The sequence below is a fragment of the Musca domestica genome, unplaced genomic scaffold (assembly GCF_030504385.1).
Source record: "Musca domestica strain aabys unplaced genomic scaffold, Musca_domestica.polishedcontigs.V.1.1 26, whole genome shotgun sequence".
Classification (NCBI taxonomy): domain Eukaryota; kingdom Metazoa; phylum Arthropoda; class Insecta; order Diptera; family Muscidae; genus Musca; species Musca domestica.
This window is the reverse complement of record NW_026712283.1, coordinates 5,625,156-5,645,610: the sequence shown is the minus strand read 5'-3', so window position 1 is coordinate 5,645,610 and position 20,455 is coordinate 5,625,156. Positions and strand designations below refer to the sequence as shown.

Below are 20,455 nucleotides of genomic sequence, written 5' to 3'. Positions count from 1 at the left end.
TCCTTTTCAAAAATATTCTTTGAAAAATCCACGTTTCTGTTGATCCTTTTCAAAAATATTCTTTAAAAAATCCACGTTTCTGTTGATCCATTTCAAAAATATTCTTTAAAAAATCCACGTTTCTGTTGATCCTTTTCAAAAATATTCTTTAAAAAATCCACGTTTCTGTTGATTCTTTTCAAAAATATTCTTTAAAAAATCCACGTTTCTGTTGATCCTTTTCAAAAATATTCTTTAAAAAATCCACGTTTCTGTTGATCCTTTTCAAAAATATTCTTTAAAAAATCCACGTGTCTGTTGATGCTTTTCAAAAATATTCTTTAAAAAATCCACGTTTCTGTTGATCCTTTTCAAAAATATTCTTTAAAAAATCCTCGTTTCTGTCGGTCCTTTTCAAAAATATTCTTTAAAAAATCCACGTTTCAGATGGTCCTTTTCAAAAACATCCTTTAAAAATCCACGTTTCTGCTGATGCTTTTCAAAAATATTCTTCAAAAAATCCACGTTTCTGTTGATCCTTTTCAAAAAATATTCTTTAAAAAATCCACGTTTCTGTTGATCCTTTTCCAAAATATTCTTTAAAAAAATCCAAGTTTCTGTTGGTTCTTTTCAAAAATATTCTTTGAAAAATCCACGTTTCTGTTGATCCTTTTCAAAAATATTCTTTAAAAAATCCACGTGTCTGTTGATGCTTTTCAAAAATATTCTTTAAAAAATCCACGTTTCTGTTGATCCTTTTCAAAAATATTCTTTAAAAAATCCTCGTTTCTGTCGGTCCTTTTCAAAAATATTCTTTAAAAAATCCACGTTTCAGATGGTCCTTTTCAAAAACATCCTTTAAAAATCCACGTTTCTGCTGATGCTTTTCAAAAATATTCTTCAAAAAATCCACGTTTCTGTTGATACTTTTCAAAAAATATTCTTTAAAAAATCCACGTTTCAGATGGTCCTTTTCAAAAACATCCTTTAAAAATCCACGTTTCTGCTGATGCTTTTCAAAAAATATTCTTTAAAAAATCCACGTTTCAGATGGTCCTTTTCAAAAACATCCTTTAAAAATCCACGTTTCTGCTGATGCTTTTCAAAAATATTCTTCAAAAAATCCACGTTTCTGTTGATCCTTTTCAAAAAATATTCTTTAAAAAATCCACGTTTCTGTTGATCCTTTTCCAAAATATTCTTTAAAAAAATCCAAGTTTCTGTTGGTTCTTTTCAAAAATATTCTTTGAAAAATCCACATTTCTGTTGACCCTTTTCAAAAATATTCTTTAAAAAATCCACGTTTCTGTTGATCCTTTTCAAAAATATTCTTTAAAAAATCCACGTTTCTGTTGATCCTTTTCAAAAATATTCTTTAAAAAATCCACGTTTCTGTTGATCCTTTTCAAAAATATTCTTTGAAAAATCCACGTTTCTGTTGATCCTTTGCAAAAATATTCTTTAAAAAATCCACGTTTCTGTTGATCCATTTCAAAAATATTCTTTAAAAAATCCACGTTTCTGTTGATCCTTTTCAAAAATATTCTTTAAAAAATCCACGTTTCTGTTGATTCTTTTCAAAAATATTCTTTAAAAAATCCACGTTTCTGTTGATCCTTTTCAAAAATATTCTTTAAAAAATCCACGTTTCTGTTGATGCTTTTCAAAAATATTCTTTAAAAAATCCACGTTTCTGTTGATCCTTTTCAAAAATATTCTTTAAAAAATCCTCGTTTCTGTCGGTCCTTTTCAAAAATATTCTTTAAAAAATCCACGTTTCAGATGGTCCTTTTCAAAAACATCCTTTAAAAATCCACGTTTCTGCTGATGCTTTTCAAAAATATTCTTCAAAAAATCCACGTTTCTGTTGATCCTTTTCAAAAATATTCTTTAAAAAATCCACGGTTCTGTTGATCCTTTTCAAAAATATTCTTTAAAAAATCCACGTTTCTGTTGATCCTTTTCAAAAATATTCTTTAAAAAATCTGCGTTCATTTTTGGTCCTTCAAAAAGTATTCTTTAAAAAATCAACGTTTTTTGGTCCATAAAAAATATTCTTAAAAAACATGTTCTGTTGGTCCTTTTCAAAAATATTCTTTAAAAAATCTACGTTTCGCTTATTCTACGAAAAATATTTTTTACAAAATCCACCTTAAATAGCTATTGTAGACCTTCAAATCCATGGCGTCACTTTTTTACTGTCTTTGATCTCCATTTCACCACACCATGACCCTGAAACCTTGATCCACTATTTCAACATTGACTTTTGAAACAAACAAAAATTACGATTCAAACAAAAAATCTATAAAAAAAAAAGTCGAACAAAAACGAGCGAGTGCCACCGGTGAAATTTTATGAGGGTGTTCAGAAATTCTAATGAAGCTCTAAATCATTGTGACGACATCAACGCCGGCCTAGCTTCCCAAAGCAAGTGGCAAAAGTGGCTAATTTGAAACAAATAAAAAACCAACTAATCAAGTGATAATGAGTGTTCGCCCACCTGGAGAGTTCACCAACTGGTGTGTCACAACAATGACAGAATCGGGTGGCGAACCAAATTGGGTTGAATTCTGTTTCTTTTTTTTTTGAAAAGAAATTAAGACACTAATCAGAAATAAAATTGGAATTCGTTTGAAAATGCGTAACAAAGTGTGGTCTGTGGGCATTGCAACACTTTACCAGTTACATACATTCCTTTGACGTATAAAAGGCCAGAATTTCCAGGCAATTCCATTTATTTTAAGAAAAGTCTTTACAGAAGTTGGGTGTTACCGAAAATGTTGTTAAGACATTTACAAATAATTTCAAATATTTTTGTATTTATAATTCTGATTAAAGGTGTGAAAGTTGTCTGGTTGTGTTGTGAATTTTTGTCAATAAATTGAAATCTTTGTTTAGGTTTTACAAATGGCAATCCCTTTGTGGGCCTATTCGATCCGAAGTGTGTTGTCATCCAGGGTGACTGTCCCAATGAGAATGTTACATTTTGGCTTTATACAAAGTGAGTGGTTACAGAAAGCAAAAAAAAAAAAAAAACAGAAAATAAACAGTAGAACCTTATTAAAATATACAACGAAGAGAAGTAAACCCTCTCTTAAAATACTCCTTTACTAGAAGATCAATTACATGGCTATTCTATGACACGATCATTTGCTCTTCTATGAGACGAGCAATTGCTCTTCTCTGAGACGAGCAATTGCTCTTCTCTGAGACGAGCAATTGCTCTTCTCTGAGACGAGCAATTGCTCTTCTCTGAGACGAGCAATTGCTCTTCTCTAAGACGAGCAATTGCTCTTCTCTAAGACGAGCAATTGCTCTTCTCTAAGACGAGCAATTGCTCTTCTATGAGACGAGCAATTGCTCTTCTATGAGACGAGCAATTGCTCTTCTATGAGACGAGCAATTGCTCTTCTATGAGACGAGCAATTGCTCTTCTATGAGACGAGCAATTGCTCTTCTATGAGACGAGCAATTGCTCTTCTATGAGACGTGAAATTGCTCTTCTATGAGACGAGCAATTGCTCTTCTATGAGACGAACAATTGCTCTTCTATGAGCCGAGCAATCGATCTTCTATGAAACGAGCATTTGCTCTTCTATGAGACGAGCATTAGCTCTTCTATGAGACGAGCATTAGCTCTTCTATGAGACGAGCATTTGCTCTTCTATGAGACGAGCATTTGCTCTTCTATGGGACGAGCATTTGCTCTTCTATGAGCCGAGCATTTGCTCTTCTATGAGCCGAGCATTAGCTCTTCTATGAGACGAGCATTTGCTCTTCTATGAGACGAGCATTTGCTCTTCTATGAGACGAGCATTTGCTCTTCTATGAGACGAGCATTTGCTCTTCTATGAGACGAGCATTAGCTCTTCTATGAGACGAGCATTAGCTCTTCTATGAGACGAGCATTTGCTCTTCTATGAGACGAGCATTTGCTCTTCTATGAGACGAGCATTTGCTCTTCTATGAGACGAGCATCTGCTCTTCTATGAGACGAGCATTTGCTCTTTTATGAGACGAGCAATTGCTCTTCTGTGAAAAGACCCATGGCTCCTCCATGAGAAGATTCGCTGCTCTTCTATCAGAGGACTCATGGTTCTTCTATGAGAAGACCCATGGTTCTTCTATGAGAAGACCCGCTGCTCTTATATGAGAAGACCCGCTGCTCTTCTATGAGAATCTGTATTTTCATGGAAGGGATCTCCGATTATATTCAGTACCCCCTGTTAATTTCCTCTTTCAGTCAAACACAAAATACTCCCCTGAAATTGGATCCCTTGAATCTCTCCCCCGAACTCTTCCAACCCGCCAAACCCCTGTACATAATTTTACATGGTTACACTGGAGATCGTGATTTCTCGCCGAATACGTATATACGGCCAGCTCTATTGGAGACACAAGATGTCAATGTAATTTCCGTGGATTATGGTCCATTGGTTCCATACCCCTGCTATTTTGCTGCCGTACAAAATCTACCATTGGCCAGTAAATGTTTGGGCCATCTCATCAATACCATGGTCGAGCAGAATATTGTGGAAAATGATGATATTCATGTTATTGGTTTCAGTTTGGGGGCCCAGGTGGCGGGACAGACGGCCAATTATCTCAAGAGACGTTTAAAAAGGATAACAGGTAAGTTTTATAAAAATAAAAATAGCTTTTGTTAAATTTAATAAATTTTAAATTTTAGGTCTAGACCCCGCCAAACCCATGTTCGTCACCGTTGGCTCGGATCGCAAATTGGATGCCACAGACGCGGAATTTGTTGATGTCATACACACGGATGTGCTGGGACGTGGTATGTTAAGGTCTATGGGCCATGTGGATTTCTATCCAAACATTGGTCCCTATCAACCGGGCTGTCAAACGGACAACATGGAGGGTGAGAGGCAAAAATTTATAAAAAAAAATATATTTTTAATAATTTTTCATAACCCTCAGATCCCGGCAGCTGTAACCATGATCGAGCGCCTCAGTATTATGCCGAATCTATAAGAAATCCGGAAGGTTTTTGGTCCTACGCCTGTCCCAGTTGGCTGCACAATGTCTTCGGTCTGTGCAATCCCTATTCAAATGATGAAATAATGGGGCATCGGGTTAAGAGGAGGTAAGCAAATAAAAAAGGGAATTATGGATCAACAAACCTGCATTTTTTTAAATTAATTTTTGAAAGGATCAAAAAACGTGGCTTTTTAAAAATTAATTTTTGAAAGAATCAAAAAACGTGAATTTTTTTAAAATTAATTTCTGAAAGAATCAAAAAACGCGGATTTTTTAAAAATTAATTTTTGAAAGAATCAGAAAACGTGGAATTTTTAAAAATTAATTTTTGAAAGAATCAGAATACGTGGATTTTTTAAAAATTAACTTTGAAAGAATCAAGAAACGTCGATTTTTTTAAAAATTAATTTTTGAAAGAATCAAAAGACGTGGATTTTTTAAAAATTAATTTTTGAAAGAATCAAAAAACGTGAATTTTTTAAAAACTAATTTTTGAAAGAATCAAAAAATGTGGATTTTTAAAAATTAATTTTTGAAAGAATCAAAAAACGTGGATTTTTTAAAAATTAATTTTTGAAAGAATCAAAAAACCTGGATTTTTTAAAAATTAATTTTTGAAAGAGTCAAAAAACGTCGATTTTTTAAAAAGTAATTTTTGAAAGAATCAAAAAACGTCGACTTTTTAAATAATTTTTGAAAGAATCAAAAAACGTGGATTTTTTAAAAATTAATTTTTGAAAGAATCAAAAAATGTGAATTTTCTAAAGAATATTTTTGAAAGAATCAAAAAATGTGGATTTATTAAAAATTAATTTTTTAAAGAATCAAAAAACGTGGATTTTTAAAAATTAATTTTTGAAAGAATCAAAAAATGTGGATTTATTAAAAATTAATTTTTTAAAGAATCAAAAAACGTGGATTTTTAAAAATTAATTTTTGAAAGAATCAAAAAATGTGAATTTTCTAAAGAATATTTTTGAAAGAATCAGAAAACGTGGGTTTTTTAAAAATTAATTTTTGAAAGAATTAAAAAACTTGGATTTTTTAAAAATTAATTTTTGAAAAAATCAAAAAACGTGGATTTTTTAAAAATTAATTTTTGAAAGAATCAAAAAACGTGGATTTTTTAAAAATTAATTTTTGAAAGAATCAAAAAACGTGGATTTTTTAAAAATTAATTTTTGAAAGAATCAAAAAACGTGGATTTTTTAAAAATTAATTTTTGAAAGAATCAAAAAACGTGGATTTTTTAAAAATTAATTTTTGAAATAATCAAAAAATGTGGACTTTTTAAAAATTAATTTTTGAAAGAATCAAAAAACGTGGATTTTTTAAAAATTAATTTTTGAAAGAATCAAAAAAACGTGGATTTTTTAAAAATTAATTTTTGAAAAAATCAAAAAACGTGGATTTTTTAAAAATTATTTTTTGAAAGTATCAAAGAACTTGGATTTTTTAAAAAAAAATTTTTGAAAGAATGAAACGTGGATTTTTTTTAAATTTATTTTTGAGAGGATCAACAAACGTGGATTTTTTAAAAATTAATTTTTTAGAGGATCGACAAACGTGGATTTATTAAAAATTAATTTTTGAGAAGATCAACAAACGTGGATTTTTTAGAAATTCATTTTTGAGAGGATCAACAAGCGTGGATTTTTTAGAAATTCATTTTTGAGAGGATCAACAAATGTGGATTTTTTAAAAATTAATTTTTGAGAGGATCAACAAATGTGGATTTTTTAAAAATTAATTTTTGAAAGAATCAAAAAACTTGGAAAAACTTAGATTTTTTAAAAATTAATTTTTGAAAGAATCAAAAAATGTGGATTTTTTCAGTATTCCAGCTTCATAAAAATTCGTATTTATACCAAATTTAGTAATATTTAGTACACATAAGTACGAATTTCGAATGAGGGGAATTTGTCTACGAAAGTACAGATTTTTCCCAAAAAAAATATTGATTTTGAATATTTTAAATATTACCGTTATGTTACCTGTTTCTAAAAAAATATTTTTTCTATTTCAGTGCCTCCGGTTCGTACTTCCTCAAGACCCGTGATAAGTCCCCCTTTGCCATGGGCAAACTTCAATCCCAAAATATGAATGGACGCCGTCAGCCCATACTCTATGACTACAAGGATATTTACGATGACGATTTCGAACCGCAACTGCGAAAAGCCTTTGTTGACTGGACGGATTATGATTTTGTTGAATTTCGAAAAATGACACATTTCGATGAGCGATCAAGTTACAAAACCGTGAGAACGGATTAAAAACAAAACACCAGCATGCAATTACGATGGCATTTTAGAACTAAAGCACAAAAGGCAAACTTGACCTATTTAGATGTAAAAAAATATGATTATTTATATTTATTGTAGATTTAAAAAATATATTTATATTCGAAGCCATAATAAATAAACGCGAGTTTTATTTCGAGTTGGTGTCTGGTGAAAAATGTTTGTCACGAAACGCTTTGTCTTCTTGCTGTTCGAATGTAAGCTTCTGGGGAAACATATCAAAATTTTGAAAGTAAAAAAATTAATAATTTCTTGAAGTCCTCATTACGTTTAGAATAATTAATGGTTTTCCGTGTTATTTTGCCGAAAATAAATGTCCAAACAAGGATGTTGGATTTTGGCTCTACAAAAGGTAAAACCTATTTTTTTTTTTTGTTTTAGAAAAAATTCTAAAGTTTCTCTCTTCACATTTCCAGCAATTCCCCAGATACTCCCTTTTTGTTGGACCCTTTGAACGTTACAGAGGACCTGCTGCAGCCACAATCTTCTTTGGAAATTCTAATACATGGTTTCACTTTGAACAAGGATAAATCACCCAATGCCGAAATAAGACCCCTTTTATTACAGTATACCGAGGCAGATGTCATCAGTGTAGATTATGAGCCCTTGGTCACTCTGCCATGCCTCTATCCATGGGCCATAGAAAATACTCGGGCTGTGGCCAAGTGTTTGGCTGAACTTGTAAGAGATTTTGTGCAAAGGGGATTTTACACCCCCGCCAGCATTCACATAATCGGTTTCAGTTTGGGTGGTCAAATAGCTGGTCTAATGGCAAATCATTTGGATTTTCGAATAGGAAAGATAACAGGTGAGTCCTCTTGGGAATAATGTGTATTTTTTTTTAGAAAAATATCCATTTGCTTCATTCCGCATGATTTGCTTCCATTTATCAAATATGTAGTATACGTTGTTTTTAATCAATTATATTATAAATAAATCATATTTCACCATTTCCATTCCTTTATCTCTCTTTTTTCCACAGCTCTCGATCCTGCCGCCTGGGGTTTCAAGTCTGATGATCCCAAAGACAAACTAGATCCAACGGATGCCGATTTTGTCGATGTCATACACACCGATCCGTTTATATTTTCATTTCTAACGCCGGTTGGTCATGCCGATTTCTATCCAAATTTAGAGACAATTATCCAGCCGGGTTGTAACTTTGGCGAGGAGAGGAGTATATTTTTTCTACTATCGAATACAATTCCATCATACTAAGTATTCTTCAAAATTTTCAGGAAATTGTAACCATTTCCGTTCCGTGATTTACTATGCCGAATCGATTACAACGGATGTGGGATTTTGGTCATATTACTGCGGCAATTTCCTGCATTTCTTGTTGAATAGATGCTACCATTTCGAAGAGGAAAACCAGTTGATGGGTTACTATGTCAGTAATAAGTGAGTAGATCGGAGCATGCAGAAAGAAAGGGAGAAATCAGGGAAGAAAATATAAAAAGTTGATACAGGTCTTATATTTCATCTGCCTCTGTCCGTTAAATTGGAGTTTCGTTAATGAAACTTTGTGTGTCTGCCTCCGGAAATTTGGGATTTCTGAAAAGAAATGAAGATTAGATTATTATTATAAAAATGTGCATTGCTTTTTTTATCCTTTTCACCTCTTGAACAATTTTCTCCTTATTCCTGTTATTAATTAGAAGCTTTTTCTCATTCCAGGGCACGTGGCTCCTACTTCCTTTCCACCGGCTCCTCATCACCCTTTGCAATGGGGACTCCAGCACAGGCGGAGTTAGTGGTGGTAAATGGTATTATTCAAACCATAACTGGATCATAAGAAATTATTGAGAATTGAATTGAAATTGAATAAGATTTCAAAATAAAAAAAAATTTTTTTTGAACCGTCCATGGCCCTTTGGGCCATAAAATATTAAAATTAGTAAAAAGGAAAATTTTCTTTGATTTAGTCTGTGAAAGTGAATGAATTCCAGAAATTATTTAAATAATTCAGTTAAATTCAGTTTAAAACCCTTTATTAGGGCTACATAAAAAATGTGGACCCTGTTGGTTAGAAATTTGGTCTAGATATGAAAAAAATAGCTAAAAAGTATCCATGTCGACTGAAGCATACCCTTAGCCTTTGACCATACAAATGGTAATATTTGTAAAAATTCCCTGCAGAATATTTTTTCAATAAAATATCAAATAAATATTTGCAGAAATTCCTGAGTAATATCAGAAGCACCTTTACAACTATTCTTTGTCAGGATATGCTTAAAAATCTTCTTCAGAAAGTCCAAGAAAAAATCTTGTGGAAAAATACACGATTTCTTTCTACATTTTTCAATTCTCATTGAGAAAAAAATTTGATACATATCCACGATTTTTTCCTCGATAGCTCGAAACAATTGAAAATAATACACAAAGTGTTTGTCTTTTAAAAAAAGATATCCACGATTTTTTCTTCGAGAGTTCAAAACAAATAAAAAAATCCACAAAGTTTTTGTAGAATATATCTTAAAACAAATAAATATGTGTAAAGTTCAGCCGAACAAAAAAAAAAAACCTTTAAAAATAAAAAAAAATCGGGATTGAATATTAGATCTACCTCTTTTTTGGCCAGTGAAATCGGTTGGTACCAGTTTTCTGCTATAATAGTTATTTTCTAGTGCGAGTTTTAAATACCAAATCTAAAAAATGTTTAAATCTATGGCAAAAATCTCAAAAATACCAAATATTCGGAGGTACCGTTACATGGGTGAAACCTGGACATTTTCTAGCAGTCTTCTGCCACAAAAGATCGAACCCACTACAAACTCCCCATACCGAATTTCAAATAATTCCGGTAGAAAATGTGGCTTAAATCAACAGAATACGGAATATCAGGAAGTACCATTACATGGAGGTTATTGGAAAAAGTGGACATATATACACAAAAATCTGCTACAAGAGGCAGAACCCGATACAACTCTAAATACCTATTTTTAAACAATTCTGCTGGAAAATGTGGCTGAAATCGTCCAAAAACCTGATGCGGGAGGTACTGTTGTATGGGGGCTATACGAAGACGTGGACATGCACTGACAATTTTTCGCCTTAGTCTGTAGTATCCATTACGAACTTCAAATACCAAATTTGAAACGATTTTTGTCAGGAGACCTGGGAAATTTGTACCTAATCAATTTTCTGTATAGAGGCTCCTTTATGGTTTAGGCTTTTTTTAAGTTTTTTTTGCTGCCTATGCAGCAACATGGCCGAGCCACCGCCTGATAATAAACCAAAAGATAATTGTCGTTTTATGATTCCACAGAGTTTTAAAATATTTTCCTGTTTGCAAGGCATCGTATCGGATTGATTATTTTCAGATCCTTCAAATATCCCAAAAAAACGATGTTCTCTTTGAGTGACAGTTCTTTGAGCTCTCGAAACCATTTTTGACTTCCCTGCTAAAGTGAATTGAGAGACCAGTAACTTTTTCATAAAATTAACAAATTAATGCTTACAACTTCTTCGGAGCTTAGGACTTCTCTCTTTTGCACAATTTTGAAAACCTTGTTCTCTTACGGGGAAAAGTTTCCGCATCATGTTGTCTCTCCGATGAGCTGGCAACCACCGAGATCTTCTGCCTTAATACCTTGCCATGGTAGAAAAATACAGGCAGATGCATCAACGCTTGGGAGCATTGATGTGTCAAAAATTTTTAAATTTCTTTTCAAATATAAGTAGATTTTTATATGTTTTCTTATACGACGTCATTCGGAGGTTATTATAAAAGACCTTTTTCAACAATTTTTACAAATTTAAATAATTTTTCATTCAACATTTTCAAATCGAACATTCGTTTGACAGTTCATTGCCCCAGCAGCTGCGTCGATGCGTCTACCTATATTCTTCTACCATGTACCTTGCGAGAAGAGAGATACATCATCAGCCTAGAAAAAATATAATTCTAAATTACTTCGGTATATAGCAGGTCTGTTTGGAGATAAATTTGCCAATTTTGTAGATCTTCGGTATATGCTGGCTGAGTGTTCTTCTTAATATTAAAATGTCTTTTTTGAGTACCCATTACTTGAGAGATCTTAGATTGGAAAGTCGGTTATTAGGTGTGTCTGGTTACCCTAAAATTTGTAACAATTGTTACAAATTGTTACTGGAAGTCGTCTGTTAACCCAAAAGTTCTGCAAAAGAGAGCGGTTGGAGAGAGAAATTTTGACAGTTCTTTCAGTGAGAGTTTGCAAATTCTTGCTGGAAAAATTTCTTCTTGCAATCACTTGCAACCCTTCTTCTTCTCATTTATCGACATTCAATCAGATGTTTTCTATTGTTTGTTTATTTCTTTTTGTGCTTTCAATTTGAAAATATTTTTTTGGAATTAGCAAGACTAATAGTTTTTGGAGAAAAACTTTACAAAATGTGAAAAACGTAAATGTTAATATGTAATAAGAAAATAAAAGACTGGAAATAGACATTTTTATTTAAAAAACTTGTAAAATTAGTATTGCTTCCTTTGTTTTAATTCTCCTTATGGGGGACAAATTGGTTTGTTTTGACAAATCAGCTGATTAGTTGCAAGCTTCTGCAGGAATACCGTCTGTTTACTTTTCGCATTTTCCTTGCAAAAGAGAATAAAACTACCTTACTCTCTCAGAAAGAAGTTACTGGACAATTCCTGCAGGAAAAGTAACCAGACACACCTATTGTTGTTAAAACTTTTACATTCGTGCAGTTGTGGAATATGTTTGAGTTTGGCGCCATTGATTCTTTGCATTTTATTCCGATTATTATTTCACTGCAACATAAACTATTACATCTGGTTTGATTACTTTGACTTTCCCACGCTGATGACAGCTCCGATAACTCCTCAGCTTCGAGATAAGTGTATTCATGGCTCAATTGTTGAGCCATAAGTCTATTAATAAATTTAATAACTAATTTCTCATTATAAATCAGAAGATAAATCAAAACTCAATATTTTTAACATCCCAGACATTTACGATACGTTACCACTAATTTAGATTGTGTGTTCGTGTTATCAATTCCCTGATACTCACAACCCGCTCTTCTTCTTCCTCAATTTGGCTTATCATTGAACCAGCTGTTAGTTTGTTTATCCAACTGCCATTGTTAACTTCATTCATTTAATAAATTTAAAACTTCTTATCAGAAGAAAAAGTAAAAAAAGTGGAAAATAGTTTTATTTATTTGATCGGAAAACGTCGCGTATTTTACGAGTGTTCTAAGTGCGTGTGTCGTTTAAATATGTATAACCGCTGGCAACATCTGCAAAATCTTAAAAACATTTTTCTCAAATCTGTCGAGTCTGTGCGTCCCCACAATCTACTATCGGCACGAAATAACTACAATTTAGAACCGCGTTCGGAAGGCAATCGGGTGTTTATACAGTTACAGGGTAAACGGGTCGATATAACCAATAAACGTTGTCATGCAGTGGGTTTTGGTAAAGCCGTGCTGGGTATGGCGGTGGAATTGGAAAAGGCTTTGGGAGACGCACTGAAACAGGGCATACTCAGTATACCAAAGGTAAGTTATCGATTTTTGTGTTATCGTTGTATATTATAAGGCAAAAAGTGGTTGGTGTATTGGATAATACAGCGTTTATTATCGAATATCGTGGTAAATGAATCGAAGCTTGAGAGGGAAAGGAATCAGTTTCCATATGATAGTTGTTGTTATTATTTAGTTTGTAAACAAAGTGAATCCTCTGCCGCCTAAATCCTAGACGAACACAAAATTATCAAAGTTAAACCTCTCTTAACCCCCGTTTTAATTCAAAATAACGCCAACAATCATGTCCTCATTGGAACGACCAAAATTATACACCACTTTGCGACAAATGCGTCAGGCGGAAAAATTACAACATCAGAAGGTTCCTCCATCAGGCGCCGGCGCTGCCGACAATATTCCCACATTGCCCAGTGAGACCACAAAGAAACTTAATTTCGGTGTTACATATAATGTTTTTAAAAACCTACTGCCCTTGAATGTGAACGACTCCTTTTTGCCACCACAGCAACCATCAACGTCGAAAAGTAGTAAAGTGAAGAAACCCACGGAAACTACATTGCAGCCCGACTTGCGAGACTATCTGAAACCAATGCCGCCACTAAAACACATTGTTCCCGAACCGAAATTACAGCTGCAATTTGATTATTCGCGGGGATTTAATGTCTATGAAAATTTGGATTAATTAATTTTAATATCATTGTATACAAATGCATTATATTTTTTTATAAGGATTTACTTTTTTTAATTAATAAACTACAGGGTTACTGCTAATCTTGGCTTCTTTTAGGTAGGGTTTCGGAGGGTATTTGAGAAAAAGGTATGCCATTAATAATAACCCGGCAAAATGTTTTATGCCAGAGAAATAGTCCAGCTATAAGTTCTGGTGATTCCGGACTATATCATTTTAAGTGAAAGAAGTCATGATTTTTGCAAGGGCGCGCTGCAGCAAAGAAGCAGTCTATTTCGAATAATAATCATGTATTTTGCATAGCTCTTTGGAAGTAGATCAAAAAACAGTCGTTAAAATATTTTTACAAATTAAAAAAAAAAAAAATAATTCCTTTGCATACCATCCTCTAACATTATGAAGGAAAGACCTGTCGATGTAATTTTCTACGTTTTAGGGTTTTTAAATTCAATGATTAGCATCGGAAATCTGATATTGTTGAAATATGTGGACTTCAAAAAGCAGTGAAAGGACTACATCTTATTCTATTTTTTGTTGGGAAAGAAATATGTCTGTCAAATGGCCCCCAGGAGCACAATTAAGGGACCATACCCTTTTTATGAAACCGGACCGAAACAAATCGTAATGTATAATTTCCTCGATTACCAATTTTGAGGTTCTGAATAAAGGCTGGAATGTTGGCATAGACGCTAACTTTTACGGGATCCTTAAGGGAAAATTCGTTAAATCACAAGATTGGCCTAACTGTTCAATCACGCTAAATTTCGGAAAAGTTAGGTTGCACCAAATAATTACACCCTGTGGATAGAGAGCCTTCTGAACAATGCCTTCCGTTCCGTCTCAAATATATGCTTTATTTCTTTAATAAGACATAATTCTAAGGAAACAGAATGATATTTCGTTGTCAATGATTAGCATCCAAAGCCTGATTTTGTTGAAATATGAAAAGCAGAATGTCTCATGACTCATCACTTCATCTGCCGAACATATTCTATTTTATTTTGTTGAAAAAAACATGTCTGTCAAATGGTCCCTCCTTTTTTGTGAAAAAAATATCCATGTCCTCGAACACCATTTATGAGGTTATGAATTTACGCTGAGATGTTGGCATATACGCTAAATTTCATGGGATTTTAGAGGGAGAAGTCGCAAGATATTAAATAACAAGATCTCGTATTGCCCTAACTGTTCATTCACCCTTAAATTCGGAAAAGTAAGTTCCATATACCTTGGCGCTGGATATAGAGAGCCTTCTCAAAAATGCCATCCTTTTCAGCGACAAAAGACTTTAAAGGGCGTATCATTTTACTGCTCTTAGTAGAAGGAAGACAGCAAAACTGAATTTTTTTTGTTGATGACACCGTTTTAAAGTTTAAGTTTATGACCAAATGCTGCCCTACCAAAACAATTTTAACAACTTTCGGAATGAAATCTAGAAAATCGGCTGTAAAACTTCAGAATTCAATAACGAATTTAAAACAATCATTACTAGGTATACAAGCAGCTAAGATAATTCTTTTGAAAATGTAGGTAAAATCATCAAAATACCGAATATAGGGAGGAACCGTTGTATGTGGTTATACGAAAACTTTGACCCCTATATTCAGTTATCTGCTAGAAAAAGCGAAGCCTATTATTACCAAAATTTGAGAGAATTTTGTTAAAAATGTAGCTAAAATCATCAAAAATGCCGAATATTGGCTGTATGGAGCTATATGAAGGCTTGGATCTGTATAGGAAATTTTATGTCGTGGAAGGCTGTACCTATTACGAATTTTCAACAATTGTGGATTTACCATGACGTGAACCTATGCATCCCTATTTCAATACCTAAAGTCCTGTAGATCTAAAAAACGTCTGAACTGCAAACACCAAATTTTTAATAATTGGGGCTATACTAAAACTTGGGCCAATATAGTCCCATTTCAATACCAAAAGTCCTGCATGCCTAAAACAAATCTGAGTGAAATTTTATTAACCTACTTCATTTCGCTCGGAAGCTAAAGTGACTTCCTTGGACGGCCATCGCTAAATCGACATAGAATTTTATGCTGATCAATAACATGTACGCTTTGTGGGGTCTAAAATGTACATTAGGAGATGTTACAAGCGAAATGACAAACTAAATATACCCTCCATACTATGGCGTGTTAAAATATCTCAAGAATTTATTAAACAGTTTAGGACTGGAGTAGTCACAAGGGACCTAGAAATTTCCTTAAAAAAATCAATTCACTAAAAAAAATCAAAGCCTTAAACTCCATTACAAAGCATTAAACAATTCTCATCTAGAGTCGCCAATAGAGATGTCAACATTTTTTTAGGAATGGAATTTAGTTAAAGCCTATAAAAAAATCGTCGTCTGGAGTCTACATAAAGGACATACAAAAATCCAAGCCTAGAACCATATTAAAGTTATTAAAAAACTCAAGTTTTAAGGTCCGATAAAAATTGTATTACAAAATCTACGACTGTATCGCCAATTCTCTAGGAAACCAAGAGTTCGTAAAAAAATTAATTTAAAAATCTTCTAAATTCGAAATTCTTCTAAAATTTTTTAAAAATACCTCGTTTGAAGTTATAATAACATAATAAAAAGTCCTCGTCTGGAATTTCCATAAAGGACCTAAAAATTCTTAAAATTTCAAGCCTTAAGCCGTCTTAAAGTCCATTAAAAATCATAGGCCTAGATGCGATTTAAAGTCCATTAAAAATCATTAAAAAATCCACGACTGAAGTCATCATAATGTCCCTTGAAAATTCCTCAAAAACTCAAGCCTAGAGCTGTCTTAAAGTCCATTAAAAAATCCACAAAAGGCCAAAAAGAACTTCAAAAATTCAAAAAAAAAAAAAAAAACAAGCCTAGAGAGGTCTTAAAGTCCCTTTAAAAATTTTGTAAAGAACGTATGGCAGCAATCATAAAAAATTCTTCAAAAATTCATTAAAAAACCACGCCTCAATCAAATCAAATTAATTCTAAATCTACACTTGAAGTCGTATTAAAATTCTTTAAAAATGCATTACAATTTAATTAATACCCATACCTGTGTTTTTCGACCAATCAGAATTTGGAGTCATAAAAAATCTAAAAAGTACTCGCCTTGAGTGGCTCTGTATTGCCTCAAAATCCACAAATGGAGTAGTGCTAAAGTGTATTAAAAGATCCAAACTTGATTGTCGTTTGATGTACATCATATATTCAATTTAAGACCAAGTCTGTGTTTTCCGAGCTCCACATGCTTGTTAGCTTTCTAAGGGGGAAATGGGTCTCTTTAGCAAAATCAAAAAAAAAAAAAAAAAATAAATAAATAAAATAAAAATATTGGGTAATTCAAAATAACTTCTACTTTGGAAAAGATCTGTCAATTATTTTGGTATTGAAAGACCTTCCAACTGGTCGTTGTCTGTTGATTCTACCAAAATACCAACATTTTACTTGACTTTTTCTGAGAAAATGCATTACCTAGAACACCTTTCAACAGCTCTTGTTTTGATATTAGACTTTTAACTGATCAACAGCAGTCTAAAGACCAAATAAATATTAATGAATTCCTTTTGGATAAATAAACTAAATTAAACACTTCTGTTTTTGATCTTCGCATAGAACGAAGATCAGCCCTGTGCTCAACTTAAGTGATCTCGAAGAAAATCAAACCTAAAAAAATATTCATTAAGTCCATCTTAGACTAAGACTAAATTGTAAGCTCAATTTATAAGTTATCTTCATTATTCTAAAATTTTTCTGAGTTCCCAATTTACTTTTGCAGGGCAGTCAGCAACAGTTCCGAGATCTCAAAGAAATGTGCCTCAAAGAGAACACCGTTTTTCGGGTATTTGAAGGAGCTGAAAATAATCAACCCGACACCACAGCCTTGCAGGCAGCAAAAGAAATTAAGCTTCTGGCAGAATCGCTAAACGGCAATGATATTCTCTTTGTCTTAATTTCGGGTGGGGGTTCAGCTTTGCTGCCATTGCCCAAGGACCCCATAAAACTAAATGAAAAAATGCAGCTTGTGAAAAATCTCTCCAATAAAGGAGCCTCTATACAGGAAATGAATCAGGTGCGCATTGCCTTGTCCGCAATAAAAGGTGGTCAGCTGGCTGCCGCCGCTAGTCAAGCATCAGCTGTGATATCATTTGTCATTAGTGATATTGTTGGTGATCCTGTTGATCTGATTGCCAGTGGACCGACATGGGTTTCGTCGACGGCAGTGGGGACAAGGCAAACGACAGCTGAAGAGATTCTAAATAAATATGACTTATGGCAAGATTTGCCGGATCATATGAAAATCCTAATTACCAGTGGCAGTGATAAGGAAGTGTTGCCTCAGCCGAACAACTCGATTTATGTGGTGGGAGATAATCGTGTTGCCACATCGGCTGCTGTGGCCGAGGCCATGTCATGTAACTACAATCCTTTTATTGCCTCCACAACGATGCAGGGCGACATTGAGGGTCTGACAAAAACCTATTGTGATTTTCTGCGGGCAATTTATGATTTCCAAGAGGGCCTCATTGAGGAATATGAGCTGAGAAAGAGATTTCCATTTGATTCGAGGATATTTCAACATTTTCTAAAAACCCTGCTGATGTGTCAGAAATCAGAGAAGCCTTTGCTGCTAATTACGGCTGGGGAGCCCACCGTGAAGGTTGGTGTTTTTTAGAATTTCATTTTTTTAATGAAATGTTGATAATTTGTTCTTTCCCAGGTCTCCGGCTGTGGTCTTGGCGGCCGCAATCAGGAATTGGCTTTACGTTTAGCCCTGGAATTCTATCGTGAGGAACGATTGCGTAAGGTTTGCTTTTTAAGTGCCGGCACTGATGGCATTGATGGACCTACCAATGCTGCTGGAGCTTTAGCTTGCTCAGAAGTGGTGCAAGACTTTTTGTACTCGAAATCAAAAGAGATTTCTGATTTGATTGCATTTGTGGAGAACAACGATTCCTACAATTTTTATAAGCAACTAAAACAGGGAGATTATCATGTGATGACAGGCCACACGGGGACAAACGTTATGGATTTACATTTATTTTTGTTGTTATGAGTTGAAGAGAAGAAAAAGTGCAATAAAATGGTAGATGGAGTAAATAACTGAAATTTTAAGTGGATTTTTATACCCTCTACTTATTAAATGTATCATTCCATTTTTGACACCTCCAAATAGTCGTAGGAGACCCTATTAGGTATTTATATTCGTAATTAGCATAGGATTCTAAGTCGATTTAATTATGTCTGTCTGTCTAACCATTGAAATCAAGATACAGCCCACATTATGTGACCTTGCTAATTTAAATTCGGCAAAATAGTTTGATGTGTGTCTTGGATTGTTTGGTATTGAAAATGAGCTATATCGGCCCACGTTTTCGTATGTGTAACTCCTATCCCGATTTTGATGATTTTAACCAAAATTTTTCCGCGCATTTGTTTCAATTTTGATATTTAAATTTTAATGTGGCATATTATTGTCCCATATAAGCCCACGTATTCCTATAGCCCCCATATCTTCGGATGTTCGGTATTATTTAACATGAACACGAAGCTTCGAAAATTGGCGTAATATTTATAATTGTATTTAGGATAGTTGGTATTAAATTGAGACATATCGGCCCACGTTTTCATATGGGCCCCATATAACGGAACCTTCTGATTTTCAATATTTTACTGATGTCAGCCATATTTTCTATCAGATTTCTTTAAGATTCGGCATTCGGCTCCGGTGGTCGAACATTTTCTATATAGGTCCAAGATTTCCTAGGACCCCCATATATCGATATCTCCCGATTTTCTTTATTTTATGATTTAGGCAACACTTTTCCACGAAATTGTTTTAAATTTGGTATTTAGAGTTTGTAATGGATTTTACCTCCCGTGACATAACACAGGTCCACGTTTTTCATATAGCCCCCTTAAAACGGTATCTTTGGATATTGAAAATTTAAGTCAGATTTTCTAACGGATTTATTTTAAAATTCTTTATTTATAATTGGCGTTGCTCTCTAATTCCGTTGGTCGAACATTATCTATATAGGTCTGTATTTTCCCAGGGACTCCATGTATCGATACCGCCCGTTTTTTTTTTGTATTTGATGATTTTAGCCGCATTTTTAACAGAATTCTTCCTAATTTGGAATTTAAAAATTGTAATTGGTCTTAATTCCCCTGGCATAACATTGTCGGTATTTTTATGCTTTTAGCCACATATTCTCTAGGATTTGTTTAAAATTCGGTATTTGCAGTAAGTATTAGTATCTAGCTCCGGTGCTCGAAAATTTTCTATATTGGTCTACATTTTCCTTGGGCCTTCGTGTACCGATAGCGCCGAATTTTTTATTTTCGCCACATTTATTGGCAGAAATATTTTAAAGTTGGTATTTGAAATTCAGAATAAATGAATACCCCTGCAGATTCATATGCCCACTTTGTGGCATATTGAAGACATAGCCTGCATTTTTCCATCGATTTCACTGAAAGTTTCAGTTTAAACTGAAAGTTGGTCGCATTTTTAGTTTAGGCACTTTTATTGTTTTCTTTGTCCCATGGCGGAGGTTGTTTAAAGTTTGGACCTGCCGAAATTAAGGTTTTTTATACCCTTCGCCATATGACTGCGGGGGATATGTCCGTTTCAGTACGTTGGGAGTCGATCTAGGGTTGTCTGCCTGGCTGGCTAGTACCCAATGTGATCCAAACCTGATACATCGTAATATTATGATCAAACCTTAGATCAAGTTCAGAGATGAGCAATATCGGTCCACTCCTTCTGATAATTTCCCCACAAAAGGTCAAAATGTTTAAAGAAAATATATCACCTCATAGAAATTATCATTTGATTCTGTGCAAACCTTGCCAATTCCAATATTTTTGTCAGTGCTAGGTCAGGTGCGATAATGGACAATATCTTCCCACTCCAGTATCTCCTCCAAAAGGGTCACAATTTGGAATAATTATAACTTCCATAAAATGTGAAATATTTATCCGATTCTCTTCAAATTTCACATATCC

At 33.7% G+C, this 20,455-nt stretch overlaps 5 protein-coding genes across 5 annotated transcripts; all 5 read left to right on the top strand.

Annotated features, from left to right (window-relative positions):
- Positions 1-2,735: 2,735 nt before the first annotated feature.
- LOC101893792 (pancreatic triacylglycerol lipase-like) lies at positions 2,736-7,782 on the top strand. The gene is made up of 6 exons (XM_020034912.2): positions 2,736-2,817; positions 2,878-2,980; positions 4,223-4,611; positions 4,670-4,861; positions 4,921-5,086; positions 7,007-7,782. Exons 1-6 carry the CDS (start codon positions 2,757-2,759, stop codon positions 7,251-7,253), a joined length of 1,158 nt encoding a protein of 385 aa, XP_019890471.1. The 5' UTR covers positions 2,736-2,756; the 3' UTR covers positions 7,254-7,782.
- On the top strand, positions 7,563-8,235 carry LOC131803021 (probable phospholipase A1 magnifin). The gene is made up of 2 exons (XM_059123911.1): positions 7,563-7,609; positions 7,676-8,235. Exons 1-2 carry the CDS (start codon positions 7,563-7,565, stop codon positions 8,106-8,108), a joined length of 480 nt encoding a protein of 159 aa, XP_058979894.1. The 3' UTR covers positions 8,109-8,235.
- On the top strand, positions 8,235-8,830 carry LOC109611740 (inactive pancreatic lipase-related protein 1; the record flags this gene model as incomplete). Its single annotated transcript, XM_020034916.2, has 2 exons — positions 8,235-8,457; positions 8,519-8,830. Coding segments are annotated over 2 exons (390 nt in total), but the record flags the coding sequence as incomplete, so codon positions are not given.
- A 3,524-nt stretch (positions 8,831-12,354) lies between these two features.
- On the top strand, positions 12,355-18,556 carry LOC101893965 (glycerate kinase). The gene is made up of 3 exons (XM_005178093.4): positions 12,355-12,782; positions 17,223-18,104; positions 18,165-18,556. Exons 1-3 carry the CDS (start codon positions 12,501-12,503, stop codon positions 18,498-18,500), a joined length of 1,500 nt encoding a protein of 499 aa, XP_005178150.1. The 5' UTR covers positions 12,355-12,500; the 3' UTR covers positions 18,501-18,556.
- Positions 12,904-13,489, top strand: LOC105261481 (protein PPP1R35 homolog). Its single transcript, XM_011292000.3, has one exon. The coding sequence runs from the start codon at positions 13,051-13,053 to the stop codon at positions 13,447-13,449; it is 399 nt and encodes a 132-aa protein (XP_011290302.1). The 5' UTR covers positions 12,904-13,050; the 3' UTR covers positions 13,450-13,489.
- Positions 18,557-20,455: the final 1,899 nt, after the last annotated feature.

Coding starts and splice junctions, on each gene's coding strand:
- LOC105261481 (XM_011292000.3), top strand. CDS start 13,051: ATGTCCTCATTGGAACGACCAAAATTATACACCACTTTGCGACAAATG.
- LOC131803021 (XM_059123911.1), top strand. CDS start 7,563: ATGGTTTTCCGTGTTATTTTGCCGAAAATAAATGTCCAAACAAGGAT. Junction 7,610..7,675: donor ATAAATGTCCAAACAAGGAT/GTTGGATTTTGG, acceptor AAAATTCTAAAG/TTTCTCTCTTCACATTTCCA.
- LOC101893965 (XM_005178093.4), top strand. CDS start 12,501: ATGTATAACCGCTGGCAACATCTGCAAAATCTTAAAAACATTTTTCTC. Junction 12,783..17,222: donor GCATACTCAGTATACCAAAG/GTAAGTTATCGA, acceptor TTACTTTTGCAG/GGCAGTCAGCAACAGTTCCG. Junction 18,105..18,164: donor CTGGGGAGCCCACCGTGAAG/GTTGGTGTTTTT, acceptor GTTCTTTCCCAG/GTCTCCGGCTGTGGTCTTGG.
- LOC101893792 (XM_020034912.2), top strand. CDS start 2,757: ATGTTGTTAAGACATTTACAAATAATTTCAAATATTTTTGTATTTATA. Junction 4,612..4,669: donor ACGTTTAAAAAGGATAACAG/GTAAGTTTTATA, acceptor TTTAAATTTTAG/GTCTAGACCCCGCCAAACCC. Junction 5,087..7,006: donor GGGCATCGGGTTAAGAGGAG/GTAAGCAAATAA, acceptor TTTCTATTTCAG/TGCCTCCGGTTCGTACTTCC.